The sequence below is a fragment of the Kogia breviceps genome, chromosome 2, assembly GCF_026419965.1.
Source record: "Kogia breviceps isolate mKogBre1 chromosome 2, mKogBre1 haplotype 1, whole genome shotgun sequence".
Classification (NCBI taxonomy): domain Eukaryota; kingdom Metazoa; phylum Chordata; class Mammalia; order Artiodactyla; family Physeteridae; genus Kogia; species Kogia breviceps.
This window is the reverse complement of record NC_081311.1, coordinates 104,373,887-104,400,461: the sequence shown is the minus strand read 5'-3', so window position 1 is coordinate 104,400,461 and position 26,575 is coordinate 104,373,887. Positions and strand designations below refer to the sequence as shown.

Sequence of the window (26,575 nt, the reverse complement as noted above, 5' to 3'; positions counted from 1 at the left end):
CTCTCTGCAATGAACAATGCTTCATCAAGTAGTTTAACCTCTTCCACTTGTTGGCGGTTTTACTTCTGCAGAAGAGCTCAAAGATACTGTTCTGTGTATCCCTTGAGGCAGGCCAGGACCCTGCCCCAAGGCTGCACTAATTGTTTCTTGACCACTCCTCCCTTGTCTCTGCATTCCCTCCTGTTCCCTGATTAGCAGCTGTTTGAACCTGCCCTTTGGAACTCAGGGAAGGTCATGGAGGCTGAATGAAGCCTATTTCCTACAAACAAGAAACGGGAGACACGGAAGGGCTTCCATGCCCAGGAGCCCCACAGGGTCCTGCTTGGTTTCACTTTGGGGATTCTGAAAATGTTGGCACTAGACAACATTTGATGCTGTCACACGATGTCTGCACTGCGAATATACTAAATTCCAATTAATTGTACACTTTAAAATGGTTTATTTTATACTTTGTGAATTTCAGCTCAATAAAACAAAAACAAAAAATAATGAAGTCAGAACAAGGAAAGCTACCAGGAATAAAGACAGACAATAGGTAATAATAAAAGAGTAACTTCACCAAAAAGACATAATAATCTTAAATGACTGTGCACTAAACGACAGAGGTTCAGAATATGTGAAGCAAAAACTAACAAGTGTGAAGAGAAATATACAAATCCTCAGTTATATACAGAGATTTCTATACCCCTGTAGTATAAGTGCCTGACAGTTCACCTTTTTAATTGTAAGTTCCTGACCTTAAGCTTTTCACTGCTAAGGCACCCATTTCAAAGACACATTGCCAGCTACACAGATAAAGAAGGAGGCCACCCCACCCATGAAGCTCCCTTTTAGAACTCCCTGGGTCATTCAGACAACTGGCCCTTGAGTGACATTGCTTTTCCCTTCTCACACTTTAATTCCTGCTTAGTTTTACGTTCACTAATAAAGAGTGAACCCATGAAATCCTAGGGCCCCCATTCTCAACCTCAGTAAAGGTGGAACCCAAGGCCCTGCCCTCTTTCTCTGCCTGCGTCCCTGTGTGCCCTCCAGGACCTGTGAGTAGTAAACCTTGTTTCTTCTGAGTTCCCTGCTGCTTGCTGCTGAGGTGCACCTTGCAATCGTAGTAAGAATAGTAAGAACCGCAAGGGCCTGTGCGGCCACACATCGGCCCTGGTGGAGGGTGGGGGACAGAGTCTGTAGGGCCCAGGTGAGTGCCCTCAGGCGTTCCTGGCCGGTAGCATCCCTGTCAGTCAGCTGAGACCAGTAACTAACAGTGTGCAGAGAATCTGCAGGGATATAGCTAACTTGGAGGACACCAGCAATCAACTTGACCCAGCTGACATTCATAAAACACTTTTTCCCGGTGACACTAGAATACGTATTGCTTTACAGTACACACTGCAGACTTGCCAGGAGAGACCATATCCTGGCCACTAAGCAAGTCTTAATGAGTTTTAAAACATTCAAATCATGCAAAGTATGTGATCTGACTATAATGGAATTAAACTAGAAACCGGTGACAGAAAGAGATCTGGAACCTTCTCAAGTATTTAGGGACTAAATAACCCACTTCTTTTGTTGTTGTTGCCATCATATTCTTTATTTAAATAAAAAAAAATTTTTTTAATGCTGCTTTTTTAAATTTTAATTTTATTTAGAGTATAGTTGATTTACAATGTTAGTTTCAGGTATACAGCAAAGTGATTCAGTTATACATATACATCTATTCTTTTTTAGATTCTTTTCCATTGTAGGTTATTATAAGGTACTGAGTAGAGTTCCCTGTGCTCCACAGTAGGTCCTTGTTGGTTATCTATCTTATATACAGTCGTGTCTGTCTGTTCATCCCAACTCCTAATTTATCCCTCTCCCCACTTCCCCCTTTGGTAACCATAAGTTTGCTTTCAATATCTGTAAGTCTGTTTCCGTTTTGCAAACAAGTTCATTTGTTTCATCTTTTTAAAAAATTAGATTCCACAATGAGTGATATCATATGGTATTTGTCTTTCTGTCTGACTGACTTCACTTGGTATGATCATATCTAGGTCCATCCGTGTAGCTGCAAATTGCATTATTATATTCTTCTTTATGGCTGAGTAGTATTCCATCGTATATATGTACCACATCTTTATCCGTTCATCTGTTGATGGACATTTAGGTTGCTTCCATGTCTTGGCTATCGTAAATAGTGCTGCAATGAACATTGTAAATAACCCACTTCTAAATGACTTACTGGTGAAAGAAGAAATCGAAAGGGAAATTTAAGGGGCTTCCCTGGTGGCACAATGGTTGAGAGTCCGCCTGCCGATGCAGGGGACACGGGTTCGTGCCCCGGTCCAGGAAGATCCCACGTGCCGCGGAGCGGCTGGGCCCATGAGCCATGGCAGCTGAGCCTGCGCGTCCGGAGCCTGTGCTCCGCAATGGGAGAGGCCACAACAGTGAGAGGCCCACGTACCGCAAAAAAAAAAAAAAAAAAAAAAGAAAGTAATTGAATCCAAAATAAGCAGAAGAAAGAATATAATAAAGAGAAGTAATCAATTAAAAAGAAAACCAAAGCAATAATAGAGGAAATAAAAATAACCACAGGTGGTTCTTTGTAAAATCAGGGAAAAAGACGTCACAAATTACTAATAGAGGGGTTGAAACCGAGCAGGACCCTGTGGGGTTCCTGGGTACAAGTCCTTTCCGTGTCCCCCTGATTCTTGTTTGTAGGAAATAGGCTTCATTCAGCCTCCACGACCTTCCCTGCGTTCCAAAGGGCAGGTTCAAGCAGTTGCTAATCAGGGAAGGGAGGGGCTGCAGAGACAAGGCAGGGGCGGTCAAGGAACAGTAGTGCAGCCTTGGGGCAGGTCCTGGTTCTCCTCAGGGCATGCACACAACAATATGTCTCTCGAGTTCTTCAGGAGCCCGGGCACGCTCCCAGGGGGAGGATGGAATGATGGTGATGACCACCCCCCATTGCAGCCAACTAAAGCTTGGACTCTGTTGACCTTTGCCCCAGTTCTATGCTGAATGCTCCTCTGCTCAAGCCGCCTCATGAATACGTGTGTCCTCTTAGCTTAAGACATCCCCAGTTTTGCTGTTTGGGTAGGCCCTGCCTTGGGAAGGATCCCTGGTGCCCTACTTACTTGCTGCAAGTCGTAGTAAATCCTTCCTTCTCCTGATCTTGGCTTGGTTGTGTTCGTTGGCTGGACACCTACCAAGAGGCAAAGCCAGGTTTCAGGCAGCATGGTGACATCACAACAGAACCTATATACCCTGAAGAATAATAAGGGGGATTATATAAAATCATGTGTGTGAAACTTTTGAAAATGGTAAAGCCCTGTAGAATTTGAAGAATCTTTCATTCAAGGGAAACAAAATAAATTTAGAAAAATTTTCAAAACACAATAAGGGAATGTTATGAGCAACTTAATGCCAATAGAGCTGACAATTTAGAAGAAATGGAGAAATTCCTTGAAAGACACAAACTACCAAAGCTCATTCAAGAAGAAATAGATAACCTGAGTAGTCATATCAGTATAGAAGAAATTATGGGAAAAAAACAAACTGAGGAAATAAGAGTCTACAGTAATAGTCTTAGGCTGGAGATGAAATAAGCCTTATAGAAGGCCTTGACTGTTGGTATTTCTAATTTACAGATAAGGAAACTAAGGCTCATTAGTGCTAAGTGACTTTCTCTGAAATTTCAGTTAGGAGGAAAATACCTAAGATTCATACGTAACTCCATCCGTCAACTCTTAAACTCAGGCTTCTTCCACTAAATCAGGAGTCTGCAGACTTTTTCTCAAAAGGACCACATATAAATATTCTAAGCTTTGCTGCCCATATTGTCCCTGTTGCAGCTACTGTCAGTATAGGACAAAGGAGCTTCAGACGACATGTAAGTGAGCAAACAAAAGAAAGTGTATTTGTAGTTAAATATCTTCCCACTCAGGAAACTTCAGGCCCAGATGGTCTCACTGGAGAATTTTAACTAACATTTAAGGAGGACAAGACACTCATTCTGCACAGTTTTGCAACAGATGGAGGAGGGAATACCCACCCCCAACTTATTCTAGGAGGCCAGCATTTCCCTATTACTCGAACTAGACAGAGACTTAACAACAGAAAGAAAACTACAGACCAACATCTTTTACAATCTCAGGTATAAAAAATCGTAACAAACTTTGAGCAAGTTGAACCCAGTAGTACATTTAAAAGGATACAACATAATGACTAAGTAGGATTTATCCTGGGATGAAAACCCATCAGTGTGGTTCACCGTTCACCCAGGTCAGGCCAGCGAGATGGGGGGAGAAAGCTGCTGGGAAGGGTTTCCTCGGTCCCAGCCGAGAGCTGGCGATGAGACGCTCCCTTGTTTCTCCGACCCCGGCATCTGGAGCAGCGGCGGCATCTGGGGTCTAGGCTGAGGATGAAGCCACCACGAAGGCAGCAGCAGACAGAAGATCCTTGCTAATGTCATCAAGCTACTGAGTCAGGGGGCTGAGAAGTCAGTCCTGTCCTGGGGTTTGCAAGTCATGTAAGATGATACGTTTCGTATTGTTCTTTTTTGAAGGCAACACAAACACTGGAGACAAGTAATAAAAGAGCTCGAAAATCCCAATCTTTACTTGAAGTTAACGTAGAGAATTTTCAAAAAGACCTGCAAGGTGAGAAATCTAGGTAAACCAGGCACATTGGGCTGTGGCCAGCCTCACCAGAAGGATTGAGAACCTGGGTGGAAACACATCCCATTTCGAGTAACTGTGACCGAAACAGCCGTCAGAAATCCATCAAGAGAAAGAACTGCAGACACCACTAGAAGGCATTCTGGAGGACAATGCCGTCTTCAGGGAAGCAGAAGAAGCCAGAGGACGGAGAGGAAGGCGAGGAGGGGCCACTCGGGGCGCGACGTTACGACCGAGACCTCCTGGAAGGTGAACCCTTGTTCCAGTTCAACCCTTATTTGAAAACTGTTGCAAAAAGGAACAGGAGAGGGAGGGCACACCAGACTACCTGGAGAAGATAGAATAACGGACCACTTGAAGATCACAGTAAAAGCCTCCAAGCTGAGAAATCCACGCCGCAGCCAGAAAAATCGCAGTTGGGAGCGGGGAGGTAGAAACTTCAAGTCCTTCCCGAGTTCTCGGGGCAGAGGGGTGAATTTTCACCGAGTAGCCATCCTTCCGAAGCGGCTGGGTCTGTGCCCTGCCAGGGCGCCTTCGGGGAGCTGGGGGTCGCAGCCGTCGTGACGGTGCGCGTGGGGCTCTCTCGGAAAGGCAGCTGGCCCGGGGCGGGGGGGCCGCAGGGGAGGAGGCTGCGGGAAGAGGGGGGGCTTCGCGCCGGCCTGTGCCTCCCGGCTGGCCCGTCAGGGGGCGTTGCGGGAGCCCCGACGCGGCTGCAGGCCTGTGACGGGGCTCGTTGCTCAAGTCTGTCGGAGGCCCCGGGGGGCGCGCGGGGGCACGGGCTGCAGGGGCGGCCGGAGGGCGGGCGGGCCCGGCCGGTGCCGGTGCCGGGAGGCCGTCCCGCCCCTGAGCCGCGGGGGCAGCAGGTACGGGCTCGCTGACCTAGGGGACGTCCTGCCTGGGCTGCTCTGTCTGGCGGGTGTGGCCCTTCTGTCCCGCTCCGGGTCCCCGGCCGTCGCTTTCCCACGCTCCGTGCGCCTTTGAGCTGAGCCCCTCGGGTGCGCCCGAACTCAGCAGGATGGTCCCCGAGCCGGAAGCGGTGCCGGGGCCCCCCTGTGGGGGGCGGGACGCGGGGCCGCTCCGGGTCCCCACGCCCCTGCCCCGAGGCCCGCGGGGCGCTGCTGGGGCAGCTGCGGGTGTGGGGGGCGGGGGGCAGGGCTTGGCCGTGGCCGGTAGTGCGCGGCCCCGGGGAGGGAGGGGCTGCCGTGCCCGGCTCGGCCCGCCGGCCTCCGGGAGGCTGACGCTGCCGTGAGAGCCCAGCCCAGGCCGTAGCGCCCCCTGGCTGCGCAGCCTGCGTGCCTCCGGCAGAAGCTGCTCTGTCCACGGAAATGGACGGTCCAGGCCGCACCAAGGGGGCCCGGGGCTCGGCCCCGCCCTGGGGCGCGGAGCAGGCTTTCGGACCCCGGTTGGCCTCCTGGGGCTCGAGGCGGCGGCCTGCGGGTCTAGAGTCATGTCTGCACCAGGTCAGCACCACCCCGGGAGCCCGGGCTTCAGCACACCGCGAGGCCCCTGGCCGGCCTTTGCCAGTCTCTTCCTGTGGCCTCGGGAGCTATGCCCAACCCCACCCCCGGGCAGCCGAGCCTCACGTGTCTGTGAGGGGCTCTGGGTGCTTTCACCACCCTCGCTTCCCGCGCCCAGACCTCCCTTCTCCCTGATTCTTCTTCTCCCTGATTCTTCTTCTCCCTTCTCGCCGCCCCCCCCCCCCCCGCCCCGACCTGTCCAGGGGATGCCGGCCCAGGAGCTAGCGCCATGCCCTGGTTCACTCATGCCTGTCCTTGGGCCGCAGCGTGCCAGGCCCGCCGGAGACGACAGCCTCGGGAGGCCCCACGCCCTCCCTGGAGGGGTCAGGGTCCGGCCGCGGCGGGGTGAGCGCTGCGAGATGGATGGGGGAGCCGGGGGCCCTCAGCGTCCCCGGTGGGAAGGAGAGCTTTCCGGGGGGCGGGGGTCGGTGCTGGCTTTCACCATCAGCTGTAGGCCTTCCGCAGGACCCCAAGCAGAGAGTGCTGGGGTGAGGCCTGCAGGCGTGGCCGGCGGTCTGGCAGCTGCCGGCTAGCGAAGGCTGCGGCCCTCCACTCTGTGCGCCCGGCCCTGAGAGAAGCGATGGGGTGGGGGCCGCAGCATCCCCTCTGGTGCCTCTCTGAGCTTCTGCAGACAGGCCAACATCGGTCGCCTGCCCACAGTCCCTGGTCATGCTGTGAGCCCTGCCTCTCAGTGCTCCGAGCCTGCACCAGCCTGGTTATCCGGCTGAACTTACTTGGGTGGGATTTGAAACAAGACCTCCCTACCCAGGACCCAGCAAGACCTCCGCTGTTCCCGTCCCGGCAGTGACCCTCGAGTCTGGCCTGCAGGGGCCCTCAGGTGAAGGGTGACCTCTCTGTGAAGGGGCCCGTGTGGTTGGGGCCGGCTGGGAGCTCCTCCCCTCCTGGGGGGCTGGGAGCAGCTGCTGCCATAGATCCCACGGAGGGCAGGGCCCCATCGCTGTGGGGCAGCCGTGCCTCTCACCTCACGCCGATGGCCAGGCCCGGAGAGGCGTCCCGAACGGGGGCGGGGAGGCTCCCCAGCAGGCCTGGGGGGAGGTGGCTCTTCCAGTTGAGAAAGTCTCCCCAAACTGGCAGAAATCCTGCCACTTACAGCTTACACTCACTAGCTCCTGGAGGTGGGGCTGCTCACCTCGACCTTCGTTTTGGGGTGGGATCGTGCCCTCCAGAAAGATCTGGTCAAGTCCTAACCCCCAGCACGCACCGTTGTGACCTCGTTTGGAAGCGGTGTCCGAGTCCGGGAGGGCCCCACGCGCGGGAGCTTCTGTCCCTGTGGAGCCTGGGAGCAGCACCCTCGTGGTTCCTCCAGCTGGGAGCTCTCTGGCCACATGCCAGTGGAAGCTGATGCAGGCTTCCTCACGTGGGCGCCATCCAACACTGACTCCATTTCCAGCCCCTCTCCTCTCTCTGAGGGACGGGGCTAAAATTCCAAGCGTCTAATCACAATTTGGTCTTTCTGGTGACCAGCCCCACCCAGGAGCCACCCAGCGTCACCTCTCGAGAACAAAAGATGCTCCCAGTACTTTTATCACTTAGGAATTTACAGGGGGTTCGGGAGCTCTGTGTCAGGGACCAGGGACAGAGACCAGTGTATATGTTTTCTGTGATCTCACATCACTGCACTTGGTACTCGGAAGGTGCTCAGGAAATGTGAGCTGAGTGAGTGCTAGGCTTGGTCCCCTGCCTTTGGGCCTTTCATGCTTAGTGGGTGGGACTGAATTGTGTCCCCCCCCCAAATTCATAAATTGAAGCCCCACCTCCCAGTGTGATGGTAACAGGGCCTTTGGGAGTAATTAGGGTGAGATGAGGTCGTGAGGGTGGGGCCCCGTGATGGTGTTAGTGCCCTTATAAGAAGGGGCACCGGAGAGCTTGCTTCCTCTCTCTCTCGGCCCTGTGAGGTCACAGCTAGAACGGGGCCATCTGCCAGCCGGGAAGAGAGCCCTCACCAGAATCTGAAGAAGCAGGACCTGGTCTCAGATGTCCAGCCCCTGGAACTGTGAGAAATAAATGTGTTGTTCACGTCACCCAGTCGTTGTTAGGTCGCCCAGTTTATAGTAGTCTTTCGTGGCAGCCTGAGCTGAGACTGTATTTTGGGCACATGGCTGTCACTTGACCTTGTGTGTGGGGACTGCTGCCCTCCCAAGGGAGGGGACTGCGCCTTCTTCCTTTCTGGGTCTTTCCCTCCCATGGACCCTGGGGCTGGCCCCGGGCCATCAGTGGAGCACTGGGTTGCCTGCTGGCCCGCTCTCACCTGCCAGGAGTCCTCAAGCAGCGTCTGCAGGGTGGCAGGATCTCGGGGACGTCCCAGGCAAGGCCCTGCCACCCCACCCATGACTTCTGCCCAAAGCCTCTGGGGAGGATGGTGCCCGTTCAGAGGCTCCTCCGCCTGCATGTTCTGGCCCCGTTGGCCTCCTGAGTCTGGGACTTGGGTCGAGGTGGCCGTGGCCCTGGTCTCCCAGCTCTTAGGGGTGTTCGTGATGCTTCAGAGCCCTGTGGTTACAGCATGCACCCCTGGCCTGGGGCAGAGTCCAGCCTGGTCCTCAGGGTCAGCCGGCAGACCAGGCTCAAGTGTCCTGTCCCAGGGGACAAGAGCTGGTCAGGGACCAAGGAGAGGGGCAAGTCAGGCCTTGTGTGGAGAAGGGGCCTTAAGTGATGCTCAGACCAGGACAGCAGGCCCTGCACGCCCGAGCAAGAGTCCTGTCATCAAACAAGCTCGCTGGGGGTGGGGGCGTGGTGGGGCAGCCCGCGGTCGGGGTGGGAGTTGGGGCCGGCCGCAAGGGGCCGGACTTCAGCCACGTCCCATTGCCCTTCCAGAGAGTTGCTCAGGCTGAGAAGAGGATGGGTGGGGAGCTCTGGGCACAGAGCGCAGGGTGGAGGCTGGCGGCACTCATCCGCGAGAGGGGAGGTGCCTGCGACCGGCTGTGAGGGAACCGGCACGGGTTGGGGGGGACGAGAGGTGCGATCGACCACGTGGCCCCAGATTCTGCACGAGGTGCCTGGACACAGGGTGGAGGCCGGGGGAGGCAGGGGAGCCCTGAGCCACTGGGCGGAGGGAGGTGTCGCAACCACTCCCCCTCCCCGGCCCTTCAGGCAGCGATTTAACCACAGGACATCCTGAGAAGACAGAGAAGGTGGCCCGTGAGCGCCGGGGGTCCCGCTGTCCACCCCTGCTTCCCCTCGGCGGTCGGGGTCACTGCCCCGCCCCCCCCACCAGCCAGCACAGCCGCCCCGTGGGGGCTCTTGGGACAATGGCATTGCTTCCACAGAAGGAGCGGGGCTTCTGGCCAGACCGCTGGCGCTCCGCCAGGCCCCTCATAGTTTTCGGTGAAATTAACTGAAAAGGCAGCAGGACCAGCAAAGGGCTCGGGCCCCGCTCCCAGAATGATGGTGGGAGTTACCCCACCGGTTACGAGAGCGGACTGCGCGAGGTGCCCGCGGGGGACAGCAGGGTGGGGGAGGGTCGCAGGGGCGGGCGCACCCCAGGAGCCGCGCCCCGTCCGCCACAGCATATGCGGCGCTGAGCGCGTTTCACCCCGTGTTCATTTTCCTTCCTGCCTCTTCCCCCCACTGCAGTACAGGGCATTGGTTCTCAGAGTTTCTGGTCGCGGGACCGCTGCAACACTCTCAAACATGGGTGAGGACCCGAAGGCGCTTTGTTTTCCATGGTCGGCGGGAAAGCCAATGACTTTAAAAAGTATTAATTCTTTTAAAAACAGTAAGTCCATTACACGATAACTTGTTTTTTAGTGAAAACTACCAAGCAATGTGGTGAGTAGAGGAGTGGCATTGTTCTTGCACACTTGCAAACCTTTAGCGCCCGGCCTGGAGGAAGGCGGCCGCGTCTCACCTGCTGCAGAGCGTCGCCTCGGCTGGAGCATGCGGAGGGTCTGCTTCCCGCAGAGGTGCTGTGGGGAGGGAGGTTCCCGTGGACCCTGCGGTCCTCGGACTGCGCTTGGCGGCCTGCTTGGCTGAATCCACACGTTGCAGGCTTTACGAGAGCTTGCGGAAGGAGCGGAGTAGGCGGCCTGGATTAAGAGGAGGAAGGGGGGGGTCGACGGAGCCGCTCTGAGTCGTCCCCTCCTCCCTGGGGGGGGGGGGGGCGAGCCCCTGCTTGGCCGCGAGGCCAGCTGCGTCCGGCCAGACGGGAGCCGTGACTTTGAAGTGAGCTCGAGAGGAGGATGCGCGTCGGCTTTTGTCATTGGCCTTGGTCACCCAGCAGCTGGACCCCCTTCCCTCCTGGGCAGATCCTCTCGAGCGTGCTGTGGCCGAGTCCCGTCTCCTCGTCCTCCGAGCGCCGAGGGGCCCAGCTCACCTCCCCTCAGTTCCAGGGTCTGCGGGGCAAATGCCCACCTGAGGCTTGCCCGGCACCCCTCCCTCCTGGTAGCTGAATCCTGACCTCATGGCAGAGACGCCTGAGGAACTCCTCACGGCAGCGGGGGCCACACTGGTGGCGTCGGTCCCTTTGGTGGCAGTGTCTCGTGGCCGGTGGTGGGGACCGGCTGCAGCCTCGTCACCAGGTGGCCCCCGAGGTGCGAACTTGCTGGCGTTCTGGCAACACAACTTCCCTCGGTCCCCGCGCGCCCGCCGAGCTTGGTGCCGGGCGTGCGAGCTCCCCGGATGCTCCGGACAGCGCCCTGTCCAGCTCGGGCCTGGCGGGAGGCTCGGCTTCGTCCCTCACCAGCTGTGCCGCCAGGCCCGTCTAGACCCCGCTTCTTCCTTGTTTCCCAGCACCTCCTCCCCGGCTGCTCCCCCCGAGCCCAGGCTGGACCTTTCCAGAGCATGCTGCAGGGCCCCCAGGGAAGCCCTCGGAGTCCAGCACTGTCATGAACGCATCCCGGGCGGTGCCCCTGTGACCCTCCACGCTTTACAGAGGGCTGTGAATGCAGGCTTTTCTTCATCTCACCCCAAGTCCCCTCCCCACCCAGCCCAGAGTCCCTTCTAATTGTTATTACAATATTAAGCGGTGAACCTTAAAAATTACAGAATGTTTTTAAAACGGGGAAAACCATTCATGTTTTACCACAAAGTCTGATTTCTTTCCAGCCTTCAAAACTATCTTGCAACATCTGTGCAGACTGTGTCATTGTTCTTTGGGCTTGAAGTGGCCACCCCGGGGTTGTGCTTGGCCCTGTGCTGGAGCCAGCAGAACAGTGCACTTGTCATACAAGAGCAGGGGCTATAGGGGTGCTTGCGGGATTGGCTTGGCCTCTCGTGCTTCTGCCTTGAGAGAGGACACGCCCCTGGGACCCGGAACCGAATCGGGAGGGATGCGGGATGCTTTGTGGGACAGACAGACCTGGACCGCAGCCACGGCCCGGAGTGTGCGTGCCAGATGCCCCAGAGCGAGAATTGGTAATTGGTAGGCCGCTGAGATTTTTGAGGTTGGCAGTAAAAGGTAAGCATCTTAACAGGAGAAACTAAAGAGTTACAGAATTTGACCCAGGCTAAATACTGTGGATAGTCACGAGTTGCAGCAGCAATTAAATAAATCCCCAGGCACAGCTGAGACTGCATTGACTTTTACAGATGAAACAACTTTCTACAAGCCGTGGCTCCCCCTGTTTCTACTTAGTGGACTTGAGGCAGGAGAGGCCTCATGGGACGAGCAAGCGTGTCATTGCATCCAAGCAGTGGCTCCCCAACACCGGGCCACCTGGGGGTAGGAGGGGAGGAGGTGGGCTGGGTGAGTGGGGGGTGGGGGGTGGGGGGTGCCTCCCCCCAGGTTAGGAGGGACTGTTTTAGGTGTCAGCAAGCCCCTGGCCTCAGACTGTAACTAGGAGGGGCTGGTGATCCCACGGCTGCCCCCAAACCTGCCCTTCAATTCCTTCAGCAACCTCCTCCTTTGCTCCCATATCCTACCCAAGTGTAAGCCGAGGCCATCATTCGGGGGCGAAACAAAGGCGGGCCTCAAGTTCCGGGCAGGGGTCACCCCGAGGCCGGTAGCACCCTCCCAGGCACTCAGCGTACCCTGCTGTGGGCCCGGCCCCTCCCCAGGCAGGCTGCTAGGACGGGCACCACCTTCCCGTCAATGTTAATTGTGTGCTTCATGTGTGCGGGCCGGGGCCACGTTCGAGTTGCCTTCCGATGGATCTGCACACCCGTGTCTGGCTCAAGTAGGTCCTCAACAAATATTTGCCGAGAAATCCTTGCTCATGAAATGTCACACCCACTCTGCTGCTCAGGGCCGCCGCCCGCCCGGCAGAAGGCGACCGTGTGCACGTGGTGATGTCGGGGCAGTTCTATGCGCCTAACCTGAGCTGTGGCACCCGCAGCCTTCCAGGGACCCCGGTTCCCACGGGCTGGCTTTGCTGCTAGCGTGTCCTCTCACCAGGCACACTGTGTACTTAATGCATATGGAGCGCAGCTGAGATCATTTTTACTAGGTTGCTAGTAAGAGAAACGGGCTCCCTCCAGCCTTCTCCCCAGTAATAATATCAATACTCCTTTTAATTTTAACCTTCTTTCGGAAGTATTTATTTGTTCTCAGTCAGAAGAGCATTACTCTCCCAGGATCTGGTTTTTGCCCTTCTGATTCCCTGGTACCACCAGTACCTAAAGCAAAATTTAAAAAATAACCTGAACTATTACTTCCCTGGCGCTGCCAGATCAAAAAGTTTGGACCTTAAAATAACACTTGATCCTTCAGACCATTTCGGGTGAAGGCCGCTCTCTCCAGCTTTCCAATGACAAGTACAAACACTACTTTATATCATGGCCAACTAATATTCTAAGATTCTTAGAAATGGACAAACCACCTGCTTCTCTTGGTTGTTCCTGAAGAGAAGAATTCAAGGCACTAAATAAGTGTCACTTTAGGCTCTGGTACCACACTGGAGCATGTCACGTGTTCCCAAAGGATGGTGGCTCCTTCCAAGAGAGACCTCCAAGCTGTGGAGGCGGAATCGTCTAACACCTGAATATGAAGATCCTTGGGACTTTCAATCCCCATATTCACACCTAGAATTTTAATAAGACCCCATGCCAGGTACATACTCATGTTTTAAGCAATCTTTAACATCTGCAGTAGACATGTATCGTCACATATAAACTGAAAAAAAAAATACTTTAACATAATACACCATACTGCACAGAACTAGAATTCAACATAATATATTACAGTGCTAAAACAGTCATATAAATATCATATATGGATGGATTCACTGCATTAGAAAAACTCACCTATTAGGCTATTAAAGACCAGTATCGGCAAAACCCAAAGAAAAACCATGCTAACAGTAGGAACACTAAAAATAACAACTGTGAGGCTTATTATATGCAAGTAGTGGGAAAGAGAATCCTTTACATTTGCTACTGTGTCACAACAGGCGGAATCTGAAATACAACTTTACGTTGGCAGAGTGTATAAAAATACTCAAAACAATACTTTTGATAGGTATAGTACCACTTGTAAAAAGACTCAGTCAGCTGTGTAGTCACTCCATTTGAGAACCTACATAAACAATTCTATTTACTGCTCTCAGCTAGCTCGCAAACACCAGCCTAGAGAACAAGCTCCTCACCCATGGAGGCACGCTGCACACACACACACAGCTGCCCAGTAAAATAACCTCCTGCATCTCCGGCGAATACTGACGAGTCACTGATGATAGGCGTCAACCTCAAACAAGGCATGAAATGACGTCTGGAGCCTGTTTTCAGTTCCAGGTTTGGCACGGATGGGCAAAAGAGGCCAAGGGAAGGTGGACTTTGTGTGTACATGGTTTCTCTTCCGCTTGCGGACGCGCCCCAGAAGACGGGTTCAGTCGGGCATATCAATACTTAACTTGGGTGGGGGGGGAGCATACTTCCCAGGGCTCTGGGTTATCACCACCCTGGCCTTCTTTCCAAACATCGGAGCGATTTTGGGCGCTTCTGGAGCCGATGTTTCTTCAGCATCTTCACTATCTTCATGATGTAGATCATAGGAAATGTTCCCATATTCTCTTAAAAATGGGAACATTTCGAGCAGAAACTGACAGAAATCTCTGCGAATCCCAAACCACCAGTGGTTGCCCCCTTTCCGCCTAAACGTCGTGGCCATCAACGTGATTAACGAAAGCCAAAGGGGGATGAACGTGGAGATGAAGGAGAACGCGTTGTGGCCGTCCAGCCTGTGCACCAGCAGAACCTCGAAGGTGAGCAGGGGCGCCACGATCGTCACCCAGCTGACGGCCATGGTCACGTGTGCTCTTCGCTGCTCGGCAACCACATCCAGGGAGCGCAGAAACAGGAGGGACCAGACGACGTAATACAGGACCACCAGGCAGAGAAAGGACATGAGGACCCAAAGCGGCACAAACACCACCAGCCACGGCCAGTGGATGATCCGGTCCAGCCTCAGGGCGATGAAGATGAACTGCAGGACGTTGACGGAGCACAGGAGCTCCAGCTCCAGGGACCGGTCGTGTCGGAAGCCCCACACGCAGGCGGCCACGGACACGGGGGACACGAAGAAGAGCGGCATGAAGACCAGCAGCCAGAAGTGGGTCCCCCGCTCCACCCTGTCGCAAACCAGGACCTCGAACAGCAGCAGCATTAGGTGGAGGCCCACGGCGATCAGCATGGCCTTGAACTCCACGCAGGCCTCCCCCTCCGTGCGGTAGCGCGGGTTCCGCGCCCAGACGCCCGCGCCCACCGAGGCGCCCGCGAGGACCAGGAGTTTCCACAGCCAGATGGGGGCGAACACGGCCCAGTAGCTCCACTGGATGACGCCGTCCAGGCGGAGGGGCAGCAGCACGGAGAAGAGCAGCAGGCAGGCGTAGATGAGGAACTTACTCGGGTTGAAGTCCTGGAACAGGCCCCTGGGGTTCATGGCGAGGCCGCTGCCCGCTCCCCGGCCGGCGTCGCGTCTGCTTAGCTCCCGGCCCGCCGCCTCCCCCGCCGGCCCGCGACGGCTCTCGGCGAGCAGCAGCCGGGAAGCCGCCGGGAGCGGCTTCCGGCCCGCGGCGCCGAGGAGCCGGAACACGTGCGCGCGCGGTCACGTGGCTCGGCCGGAAGCGCGTTGGGCGGGGCGTGCGCGCCCGCCCTCCCCCGGCGACCCGCGGGTCCGGCCGGCGCGGAGTCGCCGGGCGGGGTCCTCTGTCCGCCGCGCTGCCCGCCTTCACTCCGTACCCATCTAAAAAGCAGCTACTGTGTGTGGCGCCGGGAGGGTCGAGGCGGGCGACTCGGGCCGGGTGCCTGGCGCGCTGCTGACGCCGCGGCCGGCCCGTTGGCAGCGAGCGGGCCGCGACCTCGGGCGGACGCTTCCTGGCGGCGCCGGCAGCAGGGAGGTGGGAGTGAGCTCATATCCTCCGGGCCGGGCCAGGGGCGGGGCCGGGCCAGGGGCGGGGCGGAGGAGCGGTGGGCGCCGCCTGCCGCGGGTGCCCCACCCTCGCCCGCAACCGACCCAGTGGCTCCTGCCCCCGCGGGGGAGGCTCGGCGCCGGGCGCGCGGAGGCGGGGAACGGTGTGGGCGCGAGGCCGGGCGCGTGTGGGGGCTTGCGAGCGGGGCAGTGGGTGCCGTGACTGTGAAGACTGTGGGCGGGAGGGCGAGCGTGCGCGCGCGCGTGAGGCGGCGGGTCTGTGCCTGTGCCGGGGGGAGCCCCGTGTGTGCGGTCTGCGCCTGGGACGGGGTGCGGGGCTGTGGCTGGAACGGACGGCTTCCAGGGCCGGGCCCCACCTGGCGGCCGCCGGCAGTCGTCGGGCTGCCTGTGCGGTGGCCGAGGCAGAGTGCCGGGGCCGTCTCACCCCATAGGTGGAGGGTGGGTGCCGGGAGGGCGCTAGACGCCGCAGGGCCCCGCGGCTGAGTTCGGGGCAGCGGCTACTTCCCGCAGCCCCGGGTCACCCGGCAGCCTAGGAGCAGAATTGGAGATTCCGATTCAGGCTCTCACCTCTAAGTCCCGGATCCTCATTTTGACCTGTCTGACCCAGCCGCAGTCTGACTCTCGCAGAACGCTGTTGGGACAAGGGCTTTGCGGCCAGAGATCAAGAAATCTGGCTTCCAGTCCAGGCCCTGCCAGCCAGCCGCTGAGAAACCTGGGCGCGTTCGCCCCGTGCTGTCTTGGCCTCAGGGTCCCGGCTGGTGAGTCGGGGGCAGGCCGGGTGGTCTCCAGGGGACAGCAGCGCTGCAGCTCCCCCGCTCCCCAGCTGGGCGGGCGCTGGAGGCCCTCCCCCTTGCCTTCTCCAGGCTCCCTTGCAGAGCCCTTGCTGCTCCTCCTGCCCTCCAGCGCCCCTGCAATCTGCCAGCACAGTGCTGGGCTCCGACGGGGAGGCCGCCAGGGGGACGCGGCTGGTGTCTGGGCCTCCAGGGGCCAGCAAGGAAGGGGTTCCCGAGAAACAAGTGGGGGCCACGGTCCAGTCTCGGGAGCTGACTTCCGCCAGTTGGCATCCACATGGTGTTGGTGAGGCCGGGTGCGGGGGCTGGACAGTCCCAGCCCTCAGAGCTCTCCCAAAGCTTCGCCACCCTCACCTCAGCCGCGGCAGTCGGGCGTCCTCAGGGAAGAGACTCCCGGCCGAGTGAGCCCTGCCAGGCCTCAGGGTTCAGCCCCGATCTCAGACACGTGTCTTCAGGGCCCCTAATTTGTGAGGAACCCCTTGGGAGTCATTGTGGGGAGACCGTTAGCTGAGTGGGGTGCCAGCCTCTCACCCCCAACACCTTCCTCCCATCCTGAGTCGCTCTAACCTGTCTTGCACCTTGGATTTTCTTTTACTGTTCCCTTTCAGAAAGGGATTTGTCAGCTAAAACAAAATTTTAAATTCCAAACCCAACTATGAAGTGGGCTAATAGAAGCCCTTGGGACCGTTTTGAGGATGAGATGAATCAATACATGGAAAACACTTTGCATTTAAAGACACGTGAGATACCAGTGTTACCACAGCGGGAGAAGTAAAGCCTCCAGAGGGGAGGGCCCGGCTGGCAACTCCACAGGGAGATGGTGGCCGAGCCAGGTCCTCTGGACCCTGTTGGGACAGGCAGGAATCCTGTGGCCAGATGACCTCAGGGCCTTTGCTGCCAGCTTCGTGGGAAAGATGGGAGTTTGGAGGGTGTTTTCTTCTCTCTGCAGCTCCCCGGGACAGGCGCCTGGTTCTCCTCATCCAGGAGGGGGATCTTGCCGTGGCCCCTCACCATCTGATGTGTCCTGAGAGAGGTCCGGGCCCGCTTCCGGGTTTGAGGTGGAGCCACAGGGAAAGGGCTGCCGTCTGCCGCCCCCTTAGCCGGCTTTCCTGGGCCCCTAGGCCTGGACCCTCTGTTCTGTACGTGGACACTTCTCCTTTGCTGTTTTCCCTAATGTGGTCAGTCTCTCAGGGACCTGCTCTTGTCCTTTTTTTTTTTGGCCGTGCCACGAGGTGTGCTGGATCCTAGTTCCCCGACCGGGGATTGAACCCAGGCCCCCTGCAGTGGAAGCACGGAGTCCTAACCACTGGACCGCCAGGGAATTCCCTGCCCTTGGCTTCATGCTGACCGTTAAAGCTAACAGATTGTTTGCTCTGTGCCAGGTGCCAACGACCCAGCCACCCGTGAGGCTGGCACACACCCCAGAGCGTGAAGGCTTTCATTTACAGAGCGTGTGTGTGTGTGTGTGTGTGTGTGTGTGTGTGTGTGTGTGTGTGTGTCGGTGCCCGGGTCCCCCAGCGCAGGCCTGCCGTGCTGAGTCAGAGGGGGGACCTGAGATGTGTCCCCATCCCGCCACCTCACCCCTGCTGAGCATCCTCAGCTGACCTGGGAGGCCGCCCCGAGCTTGCTCTGGCCCCCCTGGGGTCCCCTGCCAGCCTCCCGCCCTTCCCCGGAACGTGCAGTGCCGTTCTCTCAGTCCTCAGGGCTGGCCCGCTGCCCCAGCCCCCTCCCTCCTGGACCCCCAAAACCCAAGGCTTGAGGCCCGGGACAACCTTCTCAAGCCCTGGTGGGTTGTGACCCTCCGCTGACCTCCCTTCACATCGGGGCTCTGTTCCTGGGGGACTCCTTTCACTGGATTGAGGCTGTTTGCCCATCTCTCTGCTCTTGAGGTTGGAGTTTGGACCCCTGGCCAGCACTGCATCATAGCGAGTGCTTAAGGAGCGCTGGTTGAGTGACCGAGTGAGCTCACTTGTGCCTGCTCAGGACGGTGATGCTCCGGCCCTGGATCGGTTCTGAGCGCGCCGGGCCAGGAGCCAGGCCCGGTCCCCAGGCCAGCGTCGCGGGCCCCGTGCCATCCCCTCCCGGGCCGGGGCCAGCTGACTTCAGAGAACTCACATGTTCGCTCGCAGTTTCCAGCTGTGGCCGTCACAGCTTGCTGCAAACGTAGCAGCTTGCAGCAGTGCCTGTGAGTCGGGAGCCTGGGCGTCGGGTGCCCAGCGGGTTCTCTGCTTGCATCTCACAGGCCGGGATCGAGGGCTGCGGTCCCTTCTGGAGGCTCTGGTGGGAATCGGCTTCCAGGTTCCTTTAGCTTCTCTGAGTTCAGTTCCCTGGAATTGTGGGACTGAGGTTCCCATTTCCTTGCCAGCTGTCAGCTGAGGATGGCTCTCAGCCACCCGCATTCCTGGTCGGCGACCCCTTCACAGCCACCGATGTTGGGTTGGGTCCTTGTCCCACTGTTGAATCTCTCCGGCTCCGCCTCCTGCGGCCTCTCTGCTGCCTGCCTTTTCTGCTTTTAAGGACTCGTGTGATTGCACTGGGCCCAGCTGGTCAGTCCCCCCGCCCCGACCCTGAGCAGCTGGGACTAGGGCAGGAGTCTGGGTGGGACCACGGTCCCCTGGCCCCAGGAGGCAGGATCCCCCCGCTGAATGTCCTCCAAGTCGGTGGCTGGGGCAGGGGGGTGACCTGGACAGAAAGCCCAGGGACATCTTCCCTCTCAGGCCCGTTTGGATTTGCTTCCGTCGGCTTCTTCACAAGGAGGCCACAGCCCACCTGGCCTTCACGTCACCCTCGGCGTCCCAGTGCCCCTGTCCCCCATCCCCCAGGCTAGCGTGCAAATCCTGGAGCTGCTGTCCCAAAGCTCCGTGACCTTGGCAAGCAGCCCAGCCTCCGGCCCGCTTCTGTGAGATGGAGATAACCTCACAAAATTGTGAGCCTGAAAGAAACAATGTGCTCACTGATCCTGCCCGTGGGCGGCTGTCGTTTCTGTCTTGGCCGTAAAGGAGGTGTCCCTCCTTCGGGAAGTCTGTCCTCCCTGCCGTGCAGTCGGTCCCGGGGCTCACAGCACTCTCCTTGCTCGCCTGGCTGACCCTGGCACCCTCTGCATCTCCCAAGGGCAGGGCCCCATCTTTCATGTCTGTATCCGCAGTTTCTAGCACAGGCCTGTACACAGTAAACGTGTCCGGGAAAGCACAGGCAGGCAGGAAGGACGCAGCTGACGCGGCATCTTTTCCACGTGCTGAGCAGCGGGCCAGAGCAGCTTGTGAGCCCAGAGGTGCTGGGTTTGCAGGGAGGAGTCTGGGCTCCCACGAGGACACCCTGGAGCAGCCTAGCCCCTCATGCCTGCACCGGGCTCAGTATTTCAAAGCTCCGTGTCATCTGAAGCTCGTGTGGTGGCAGAGGTGCGACTCTTATTTCACAGGTGGGGAAACTAGACGCGACCACAGTCTTCTGCTGAACTTGCAGCTGCAGACTTTCTTCTGAGCCCTGCTGTTGGCCCCGCTGGTAGCCTGGCCTGTGCGGTAGCTCAGTCCGGTGAGAATGGCCCCACTGAAGACCCAGACTGGTTGGGACCCCTGGAGCCTTAGGCTCACGTTTTAGCAGCTTTTCCTCAACTAGTGCATTCATTTAACAAATATGTATCGAGCATCTGCCCCGTGCCCTGGGCACCATCCTGACATGGGATGCAGCATTGCTCAGCTCTGACCACTTCTCCCATGCAGGTCCCTTCCCAGTTCAGGAGTCACCTCCTCCAAGAAGCCCTCTTTACGTACATCACCCTGTTCTGTTTCTCCTGTTTCCTATATGGTCACTAAATACATGCTCACTTTAGGAAAATCCAGAAAATGAAGAGTTGTTTAGAGAGAGAGAAAGCTCTGGTCTTACTACCTACAGAAAATCCATATTAACATTTTAGTGTAGTTCCTTCCAGGTGGTCACCTCTGCAAAGACATGTCATTATCCACATGCCATTTTATTCTGCTTTTTGGTTTAACATGAATTCTGTGATTCACTTATTTGCACGTCTCCGGATTGTGCACCGAACAATTGATGGTGTCTTACAGGCACCGTCAGCCTGTGTTGAAACCCAGCTCTTCCAAAGGGGTCCCATTTGCTTCTGACAGTCACCTGGGGGCACTGCCAACTCCAGAAGAGTTTGCATTAAATTTCAAATAAATTCGGTTACAGCATTTGCTCGAGGTGTTTTCAGACCACATCTGTAGCACAAACTCAGACTCCAGCCTGCGGGAGTCCTGGCTTGTTCTTGGTGTGTTCCCTCCCCACACGCGGGGCCAAGGTCGACACGCCATTTCTGTCTGACAGGGCTGTTTATCATTCCCCTTCCGTGCAGGGAATAGCCTCTTGGGGTCCCAGCTTTACATAGATGCCTCTTACTAGCTACCCCATCCTGGGAATTCTTTTTCCTTCATGGTACATGAGACAGCGGTGTGTCTTATAATCAACGGTGTCTTCAGTGTGATGAAATATCATAAAGAGAAATGTGTCTCAGATTCCCGTAAACACGTCTTTATGAGCATCTATTTAACGGCTGCACATTGCCTCCCAGGGTTGCCTGCCATCCTCGCCTAGTCCTCTGCTGTGTCTTGGGGTAATTTGTGTTCTTTTCTGTGGTCTTTCTTACTCCACACAGCTTCCTCTGCACTCAGATGATTTCTTTCGGGTAATTGCCGGAAATCCAATTGCCAGACTGAAGAAATGAATATTCCAAAGACCCTTGACACATAAAGCCTAGTGTTTCTGGAGGCTGATTTTTTTTTTTCTTTCTTCTGTGTCACCTTTGCAGAAACAGAGTTGGTGCGAATCTGCCTGTACTGGCAGCAGCTGGCCGAGTGCTTTCGGGCTGGGAAGCTCCACAGAGGTGAAGAATTAACGTTAATGAGGTAAAAAGGCCGAAATCAAAGGTAGACTCAGGTGTCGGGCTGCATAAGATTGAACGTCAACAGAAAACTAGGACTGGCTTTGACATGCGTGTGTGAGGTCAGTGGTTTACTGGGGTCGATCACAGTGACCTCCAAATGTTAGGAACCCATAAACTGAGCCCTGGGATAATTTAATCTGAGGCATCTGAATAGAGTTAAACCTTATTTATTTATTTTTGGCTGCGTTGGGTCTTCGTTGCTGCGCGTGGGCTTTCTCTAGTTGTGGTGAGAGGAGGCTGCTCTTCGTTGCAGTGCACGGGCTTCTCATCGCGGTGGCTTCTCTTGTTGCGGAGCACGGGCTCTAGGTGCACGGGCTCCAGTAGTTGTGGCTCATGGGCTTAGTAGCTGTGGCACACGGGCTTAGTTGCTCCGCGGCATGTGGCATCTTCCCAGACCAGGGCTCGAACCCGTGTCCCCTGCATTGGCAGGCGGACTCTCAACCACTGCGCCACCAGGGAAGTCCCAGGAGTTAAACTTTATTAATTCAAACTTTTTTTGTGGTTGTGCTTAGAAGCTTCCTGAATGATGGAATGTTGTTCAACAAATGGTAGGCCGCTCAAGCATCCATCGTCTGTACTTAAATTGGCACCACCAGGACTTCCCTGGTATCTAGTGGTTACAACTGCACCCCCAGTGCCGGGGGCCCGGGGTTGATCCCTGGTCCAGGAACTAGATCCCACATGCCGCAACTAAGGAGCCCGCTTGCTGCAACTAAGACCCGGTGCAACCAGAATAAAAATAAATAAATATTTAAATAAATAAATTGGCACGCCTCGATATCTTCAACAGTTTGCACTTGTCATCCAAGCCTTCTCCAGTCTCGTGTACGCTATTAATTTACTCGGCCAAAGAGTCCTCTGTGGTGCTGAGATAACCCTCACTCCTGCTCTCACCTGGATTTGTCGTAAATTGCAGGCTGGTGTGTCATGGCTATATGCTGTCATTACCAGGGCAGAAACAAGTCTGTCAAATTTGGGTCCCAGTTTCACCCTGGGTGCCTCTCGTTCTTTCACTGACTGGTGTGAAGTAGCAAATGATAATAAACAAACCAGTAAATACAAGAAATGCCTCTGCCTGTCCTTCAGAGCCAGGCCCTGCAGTCACCCCAGGAACCGAAGGGGGCTCCTGCCTTTAGAAGGCTGTCAGTCTGGCATGTGGGCCACAGGGGGACACGGGGTCACAGGGGGTGGTGTCCCTGCTGCACAGCTAAAGTGGCCTCTCGTTTCTCAGGACCAAAGCCAAGCGCCCCTCGGCCCTTCAAGGCCTGGTGGACCGGCCTCCGCCAACCTCTCTGGCCTCATCTGGCTGCCCGGCCCACGGCTGCCTCGGGGGTGTCGCAGGCTTGCGTGCCTGCACAGACACCTCCCCGGGGGACGTGGCACTGAGCCTGGCCCCGCACGCGAGCTTCAGGCCGTCCACGCGTCCCCCCGCTGCGGTCTTCTCTGGGACTGGTACGTGCCAGGCCCGTGGCCTTGGCCCCAAGGACTGCTTACTCCGTCCTACAGGCAGAGGGCACAGACACGCACAGCGTGCGCGCGGAATACCCAGAGAGCCGTCCAGAGGCCCCTGGGCTGAAAGGAACTAAAAGTCAGCTGAAAACGAGACAAAAAGAAGCACTGAGAGTGCGCTGTCGGGTGAAGATTGGGTGATGGGGCAGGAAGCTGGAACAGAGCCTGGAGCTAGGCCGATGCTGGGAGGCCCCGGGGCGGCGGCCCCCGGCCTTCCCGGCACCAGGGACCGGTTTCGTGGAAGACAGTTTTTCCACGGTGAGGGGGGCACGAATGGTTCAGGCGGTGATGTGAGCCACGGGGAGCGATGGGGAACTGGTGGGTGAAGCTCCGCTCGCCCGCCCGCCCGCCTCTCACCTCCTGCTGTGCCGCCGGCTGCTAACAGGCCGCCCCCCCACCCCCGCACCGGTCTGCGGCCCAGAGGTCGGGGACCCCCCCGCCCTGGGGTATTTCAGGTGAGTCACGGAAGGGACCGCCTGGATTCCAGTCCCGGCGCTGTCATTTAACCAGACAACCCAGCGCCTGTGAGGCTCCGTTTTCTCCTCTGTGAGATGATAACAATGGCCTCAGGGGACAGAGGTGTAGGGCTGGCACGTCCGGTCCACGACCAGTATCTGTACGCGCCCCCTGCTTCCTCTCTCACCTAAAGGAGAATTTCAGTCCTGTTTGTTAAATAACTAACGCAGATGACTGGCAACTAATTCACTTCTCCACCCTGGGCCCAGGTCTGCTTTACCAGTTAAGGGGCCAGGGCAGGACAGAAGTCTCCAAATTCAGGTCCCAGCGCAGCACTGCTGGCTAAACCTCAACCCAGACTCCCCAAATCAGAGTCCTTGGGGGTAGCAGCTGGAATCCAAACTTTTTTGAAGCTCCCCAGATGATTCCAGCGGGCAGCAGGCTCTCAGAACCCTCGGCCAAGTGGCCCCTGAAATGTCATCTTAGCCCTGAGGGTCTGTGTTTCTCTTCCCACCAAATGCCCTGTGCCGCCTCTGGCGGGGGGTGGGGGTGGGGGCGTGTCTGGCGTCCGTGCATCTGGTCCAGAGCTCACCTCTTGCTTTCATCAGAGATGGGATGGTTCCCCTGCTGCTGACTCAGGTGACGAGACCACGAGACAGGACCACTAAATCTAGCAATAAATCTCCAGCCCCCCCCACACCCCGCCCAGTGTCCAGCCCTGGAGGTGGTTCAAGGAGAGGAAACAGTCAACCTCTGAGCCTGGGGCTGCTTTCTCACCACAAAATATCTGAATCTAAACGGAAAATACATCTCTAGGCTTGGAGATGCATTACAGGATCAAAACCAAGCCCAAGCAATCCCTTCCTTCTCGTGTAGCAAAGAAAATGAAATTCTGCAGAGTTCCTGCTGGTCTTAGATATTTCTCTTTTAAGAACATAAAAATTAGTTACCGTTGCTGAGGCTCATTCGAAGTTGCTCCAAGTTGCCCCAAACAGCTGTAAACTTCGAGGCCTTATCTAGGGAGCCCTCGGGGCGGTGAATTAGGTTCACGTCATGAATTCCTATTGCAAATCCAGCATTAGCAGATTTCCCCCATGAAGACAGATAATTTCTTGAACTCCAAGCGCTTTTATGGAGCAGGGGGTTGAGGGAAAGAGGTTTTACTTTGCAGTCTCTAAGTGGATGATTTTAAAAAGCTCAGTAAAATGGTTTTACTGTGCCGTGCATCTGCACAACAGATGTATCCGCAAAGGAAACGCCATCAATTATGCGGTTGGGACGCTGGGGTGTGTGGGAGCGGAGGTACGAACACCTAGGGTGTTTTTTCTTAATTAACAAAAACCATGACCGCATTTGGAAGTAAATAGAAGGCCCAGTTTCCCCTTTTGGGCTGAGAGGGTCTTCGGAGCGAGAGCCAGGAAAACAGTTGTCACCGTTAAATAGATAACGAGGACCACGCCGAGACAGAGCAAGAAGAACTGCGGTTTATTCGCATGGGGAGGGGGTGCCCACACTCCGGGAGGACCCTGAGCGAGTGTCTGATCAAGGCCACGGCCAGGCTGTGAGCCCGGGGTCCCTGCCCTTCGCTGCCCTAACCGCACAACAGCGCAGGAAGGAGGCAGCTGGCGACCACGCCAGCGCCAAGTCGGACACACAGCCAGGGAAACCCAGAGGGTTTCTGCCAAACAGCCGGTGAGAAGTTGTTTGCTTGCTTGTTTGTTTTTTCCTGTCATTTTATTACAGTGAAGTTGAACAGCAGAGAAAAGTCACATGACCTTGGTGGATCGAGAAGTCGGCTTTAAGGAATCATTTCCTAAATAATCAGTTTCTCACCATTAAAAAAAAGTATGTTTTGACCTCGGTCGAATACTGAGGGTGGTGGATGAGAATCTCTTTTCTGACATCATAACACAGGCAGTGCCGGGGGCGGGGGGGCAGTTTGAAAAGATGCTGGGAGGGGTCCTTGCCCCTCCCCCAGGGCCCCGGGTACTGGGAGGCGTGCTCACCCGTCGTGGGGTCACGGCTGCCAGGAGCAACGAGTTGGGTGAGGTTAGTGTCCTGGCTGGGCCGGCAGGGAGAGCTGGTTTTTCTCCTTTGCTCGTGAGCCTGGCCGGAACGTGAAATCCCCGCGTCTGTCCTGCATAGCGCAGATCCAAGTAGCAGACTTTGCCGGACCCCCGTGAGCGAGGTTCTGCAGCTGCAGCTGCAGCGTGCCCACCTTCCAGTGGAGAAGTCTGGATGGAACCACCCCTTCGTTCCCACCTGAACACGGGGACCCGAGGAGGTGGGCGGGGAGAACAGGGCCTCACACCCGGGCCGGGTCTGGCTTCTCAGCACACGGAGCAGGCCTGGCATCACGCTGCACTTCCTCCTCCCGAAGAGCAAACACCCTCAGCAGAGCTGGCCAAGGGTGTGGTTTGGGGCCTGCTGCTTCCAGCTCCTTGGTCCGCTGTTGTGGGTCCTTGTACCTGTCCTGCCCCCCCTGTCTGCTGGCCAGGCTGCTTCCCAGTGTAGTGCCCTTGGGGCAGCTTCTCTTTGCGGGCTAGCGCTGTGAGCCTAAGGCCGGCTCTTCTGTGGGGCGGCCCTGGTCCGGATCCCCCATTTGCTGCCTGCTGGCTGCAAGACCTCAGGCACACAGCTCGGCCATCACACCTCTGTTCTCTTGACTGTTAGATGGGGCGATGCTAGGACCCAGGAGGGCAGCTCTGGGGCTGGCGGAGGGCAGGCTTGGGAAGCGCTGGGCCGGTCCTGGCGTGGGGGAAGCCGTGCCAAGGATCGTCGGCCGCCCTTCTGTTTAGAAAGCAGTCGTGCCGTCTTCAGCGTCCATCCACGGATTCCCTCGGACAGAGTCCGGCGCGCGCTGGCTGCCGGCTGCAATGCTGCCACTCCGGTCTGATCCCTTTCTCTCTTGCATTAGAAAGAGGTCTTGTAGAAGCCGTGTGCTGACCTCTGTCAAGCGCAGCATTCTGTGTGCGGCTTTGGAGAAAGGAGTGGGCTTTGATGGCCTCTTTGGTGGGAAAAGTTCCGTATTGTTTGGGTCTGTGCTAAACCCTGACGCCCTTGTGCGACGGGGACACTTGTGAAGCGGTAGATCCACGAGGGAGCCGGGCGGGGGGCGGTGTGTGTGTGTGTGTGTGTGTGTGTGTGCTCACGCGCAGGGTTATCTTTTGTCCTCAGAGCCAGGACCCCGTCTCTAGGTGGCATTGGAGAGGGTGGGGGGCCGGGGGGCCCATGTCCCCATCCCTAAGGCTGGATTCAAGCTTTTGTGTTTTTTAATGTACTTTATTGAAGTGTAGTTGACTTACAGTGTCATGTTAATTTCTGCTGCACAGCGAAGTGATTCGGTTACCCGTACATATACATTCTTTTTCATGTTCTTTTCCGTGACGGTTCAT

The 26,575-nt window shown here is 56.6% G+C and overlaps 1 protein-coding gene and 2 long non-coding RNA genes across 4 annotated transcripts; 1 reads left to right on the top strand and 2 right to left on the bottom strand.

The window, feature by feature from the left end:
- Nucleotides 1-1,615: 1,615 nt before the first annotated feature.
- Nucleotides 1,616-8,013, bottom strand: LOC136793592 (uncharacterized). Its single transcript, XR_010839097.1, has 3 exons — nucleotides 3,690-8,013; nucleotides 3,111-3,240; nucleotides 1,616-2,173 (listed from the first exon to the last, which is right to left on the bottom strand). It is a non-coding gene; the product is annotated as an uncharacterized lncRNA (long non-coding RNA).
- A 4,618-nt stretch (nucleotides 8,014-12,631) lies between these two features.
- Nucleotides 12,632-15,175, bottom strand: TMEM185B (transmembrane protein 185B). Its single transcript, XM_059054923.2, has one exon. The coding sequence runs from the start codon at nucleotides 14,997-14,999 to the stop codon at nucleotides 13,947-13,949; it is 1,053 nt and encodes a 350-aa protein (XP_058910906.1). The 5' UTR covers nucleotides 15,000-15,175; the 3' UTR covers nucleotides 12,632-13,946.
- A 20-nt stretch (nucleotides 15,176-15,195) lies between these two features.
- Nucleotides 15,196-25,039, top strand: LOC136793591 (uncharacterized). Of its 2 annotated transcripts, XR_010839095.1 has the most exons (4): nucleotides 15,931-16,246; nucleotides 17,229-17,418; nucleotides 21,081-21,177; nucleotides 22,447-25,039. It is a non-coding gene; the product is annotated as an uncharacterized lncRNA (long non-coding RNA). The 2 variants fall into 2 exon arrangements; XR_010839096.1 differs by lacking the exons at nucleotides 15,931-16,246; nucleotides 17,229-17,418 and adding an exon at nucleotides 15,196-15,456.
- Nucleotides 25,040-26,575: the final 1,536 nt, after the last annotated feature.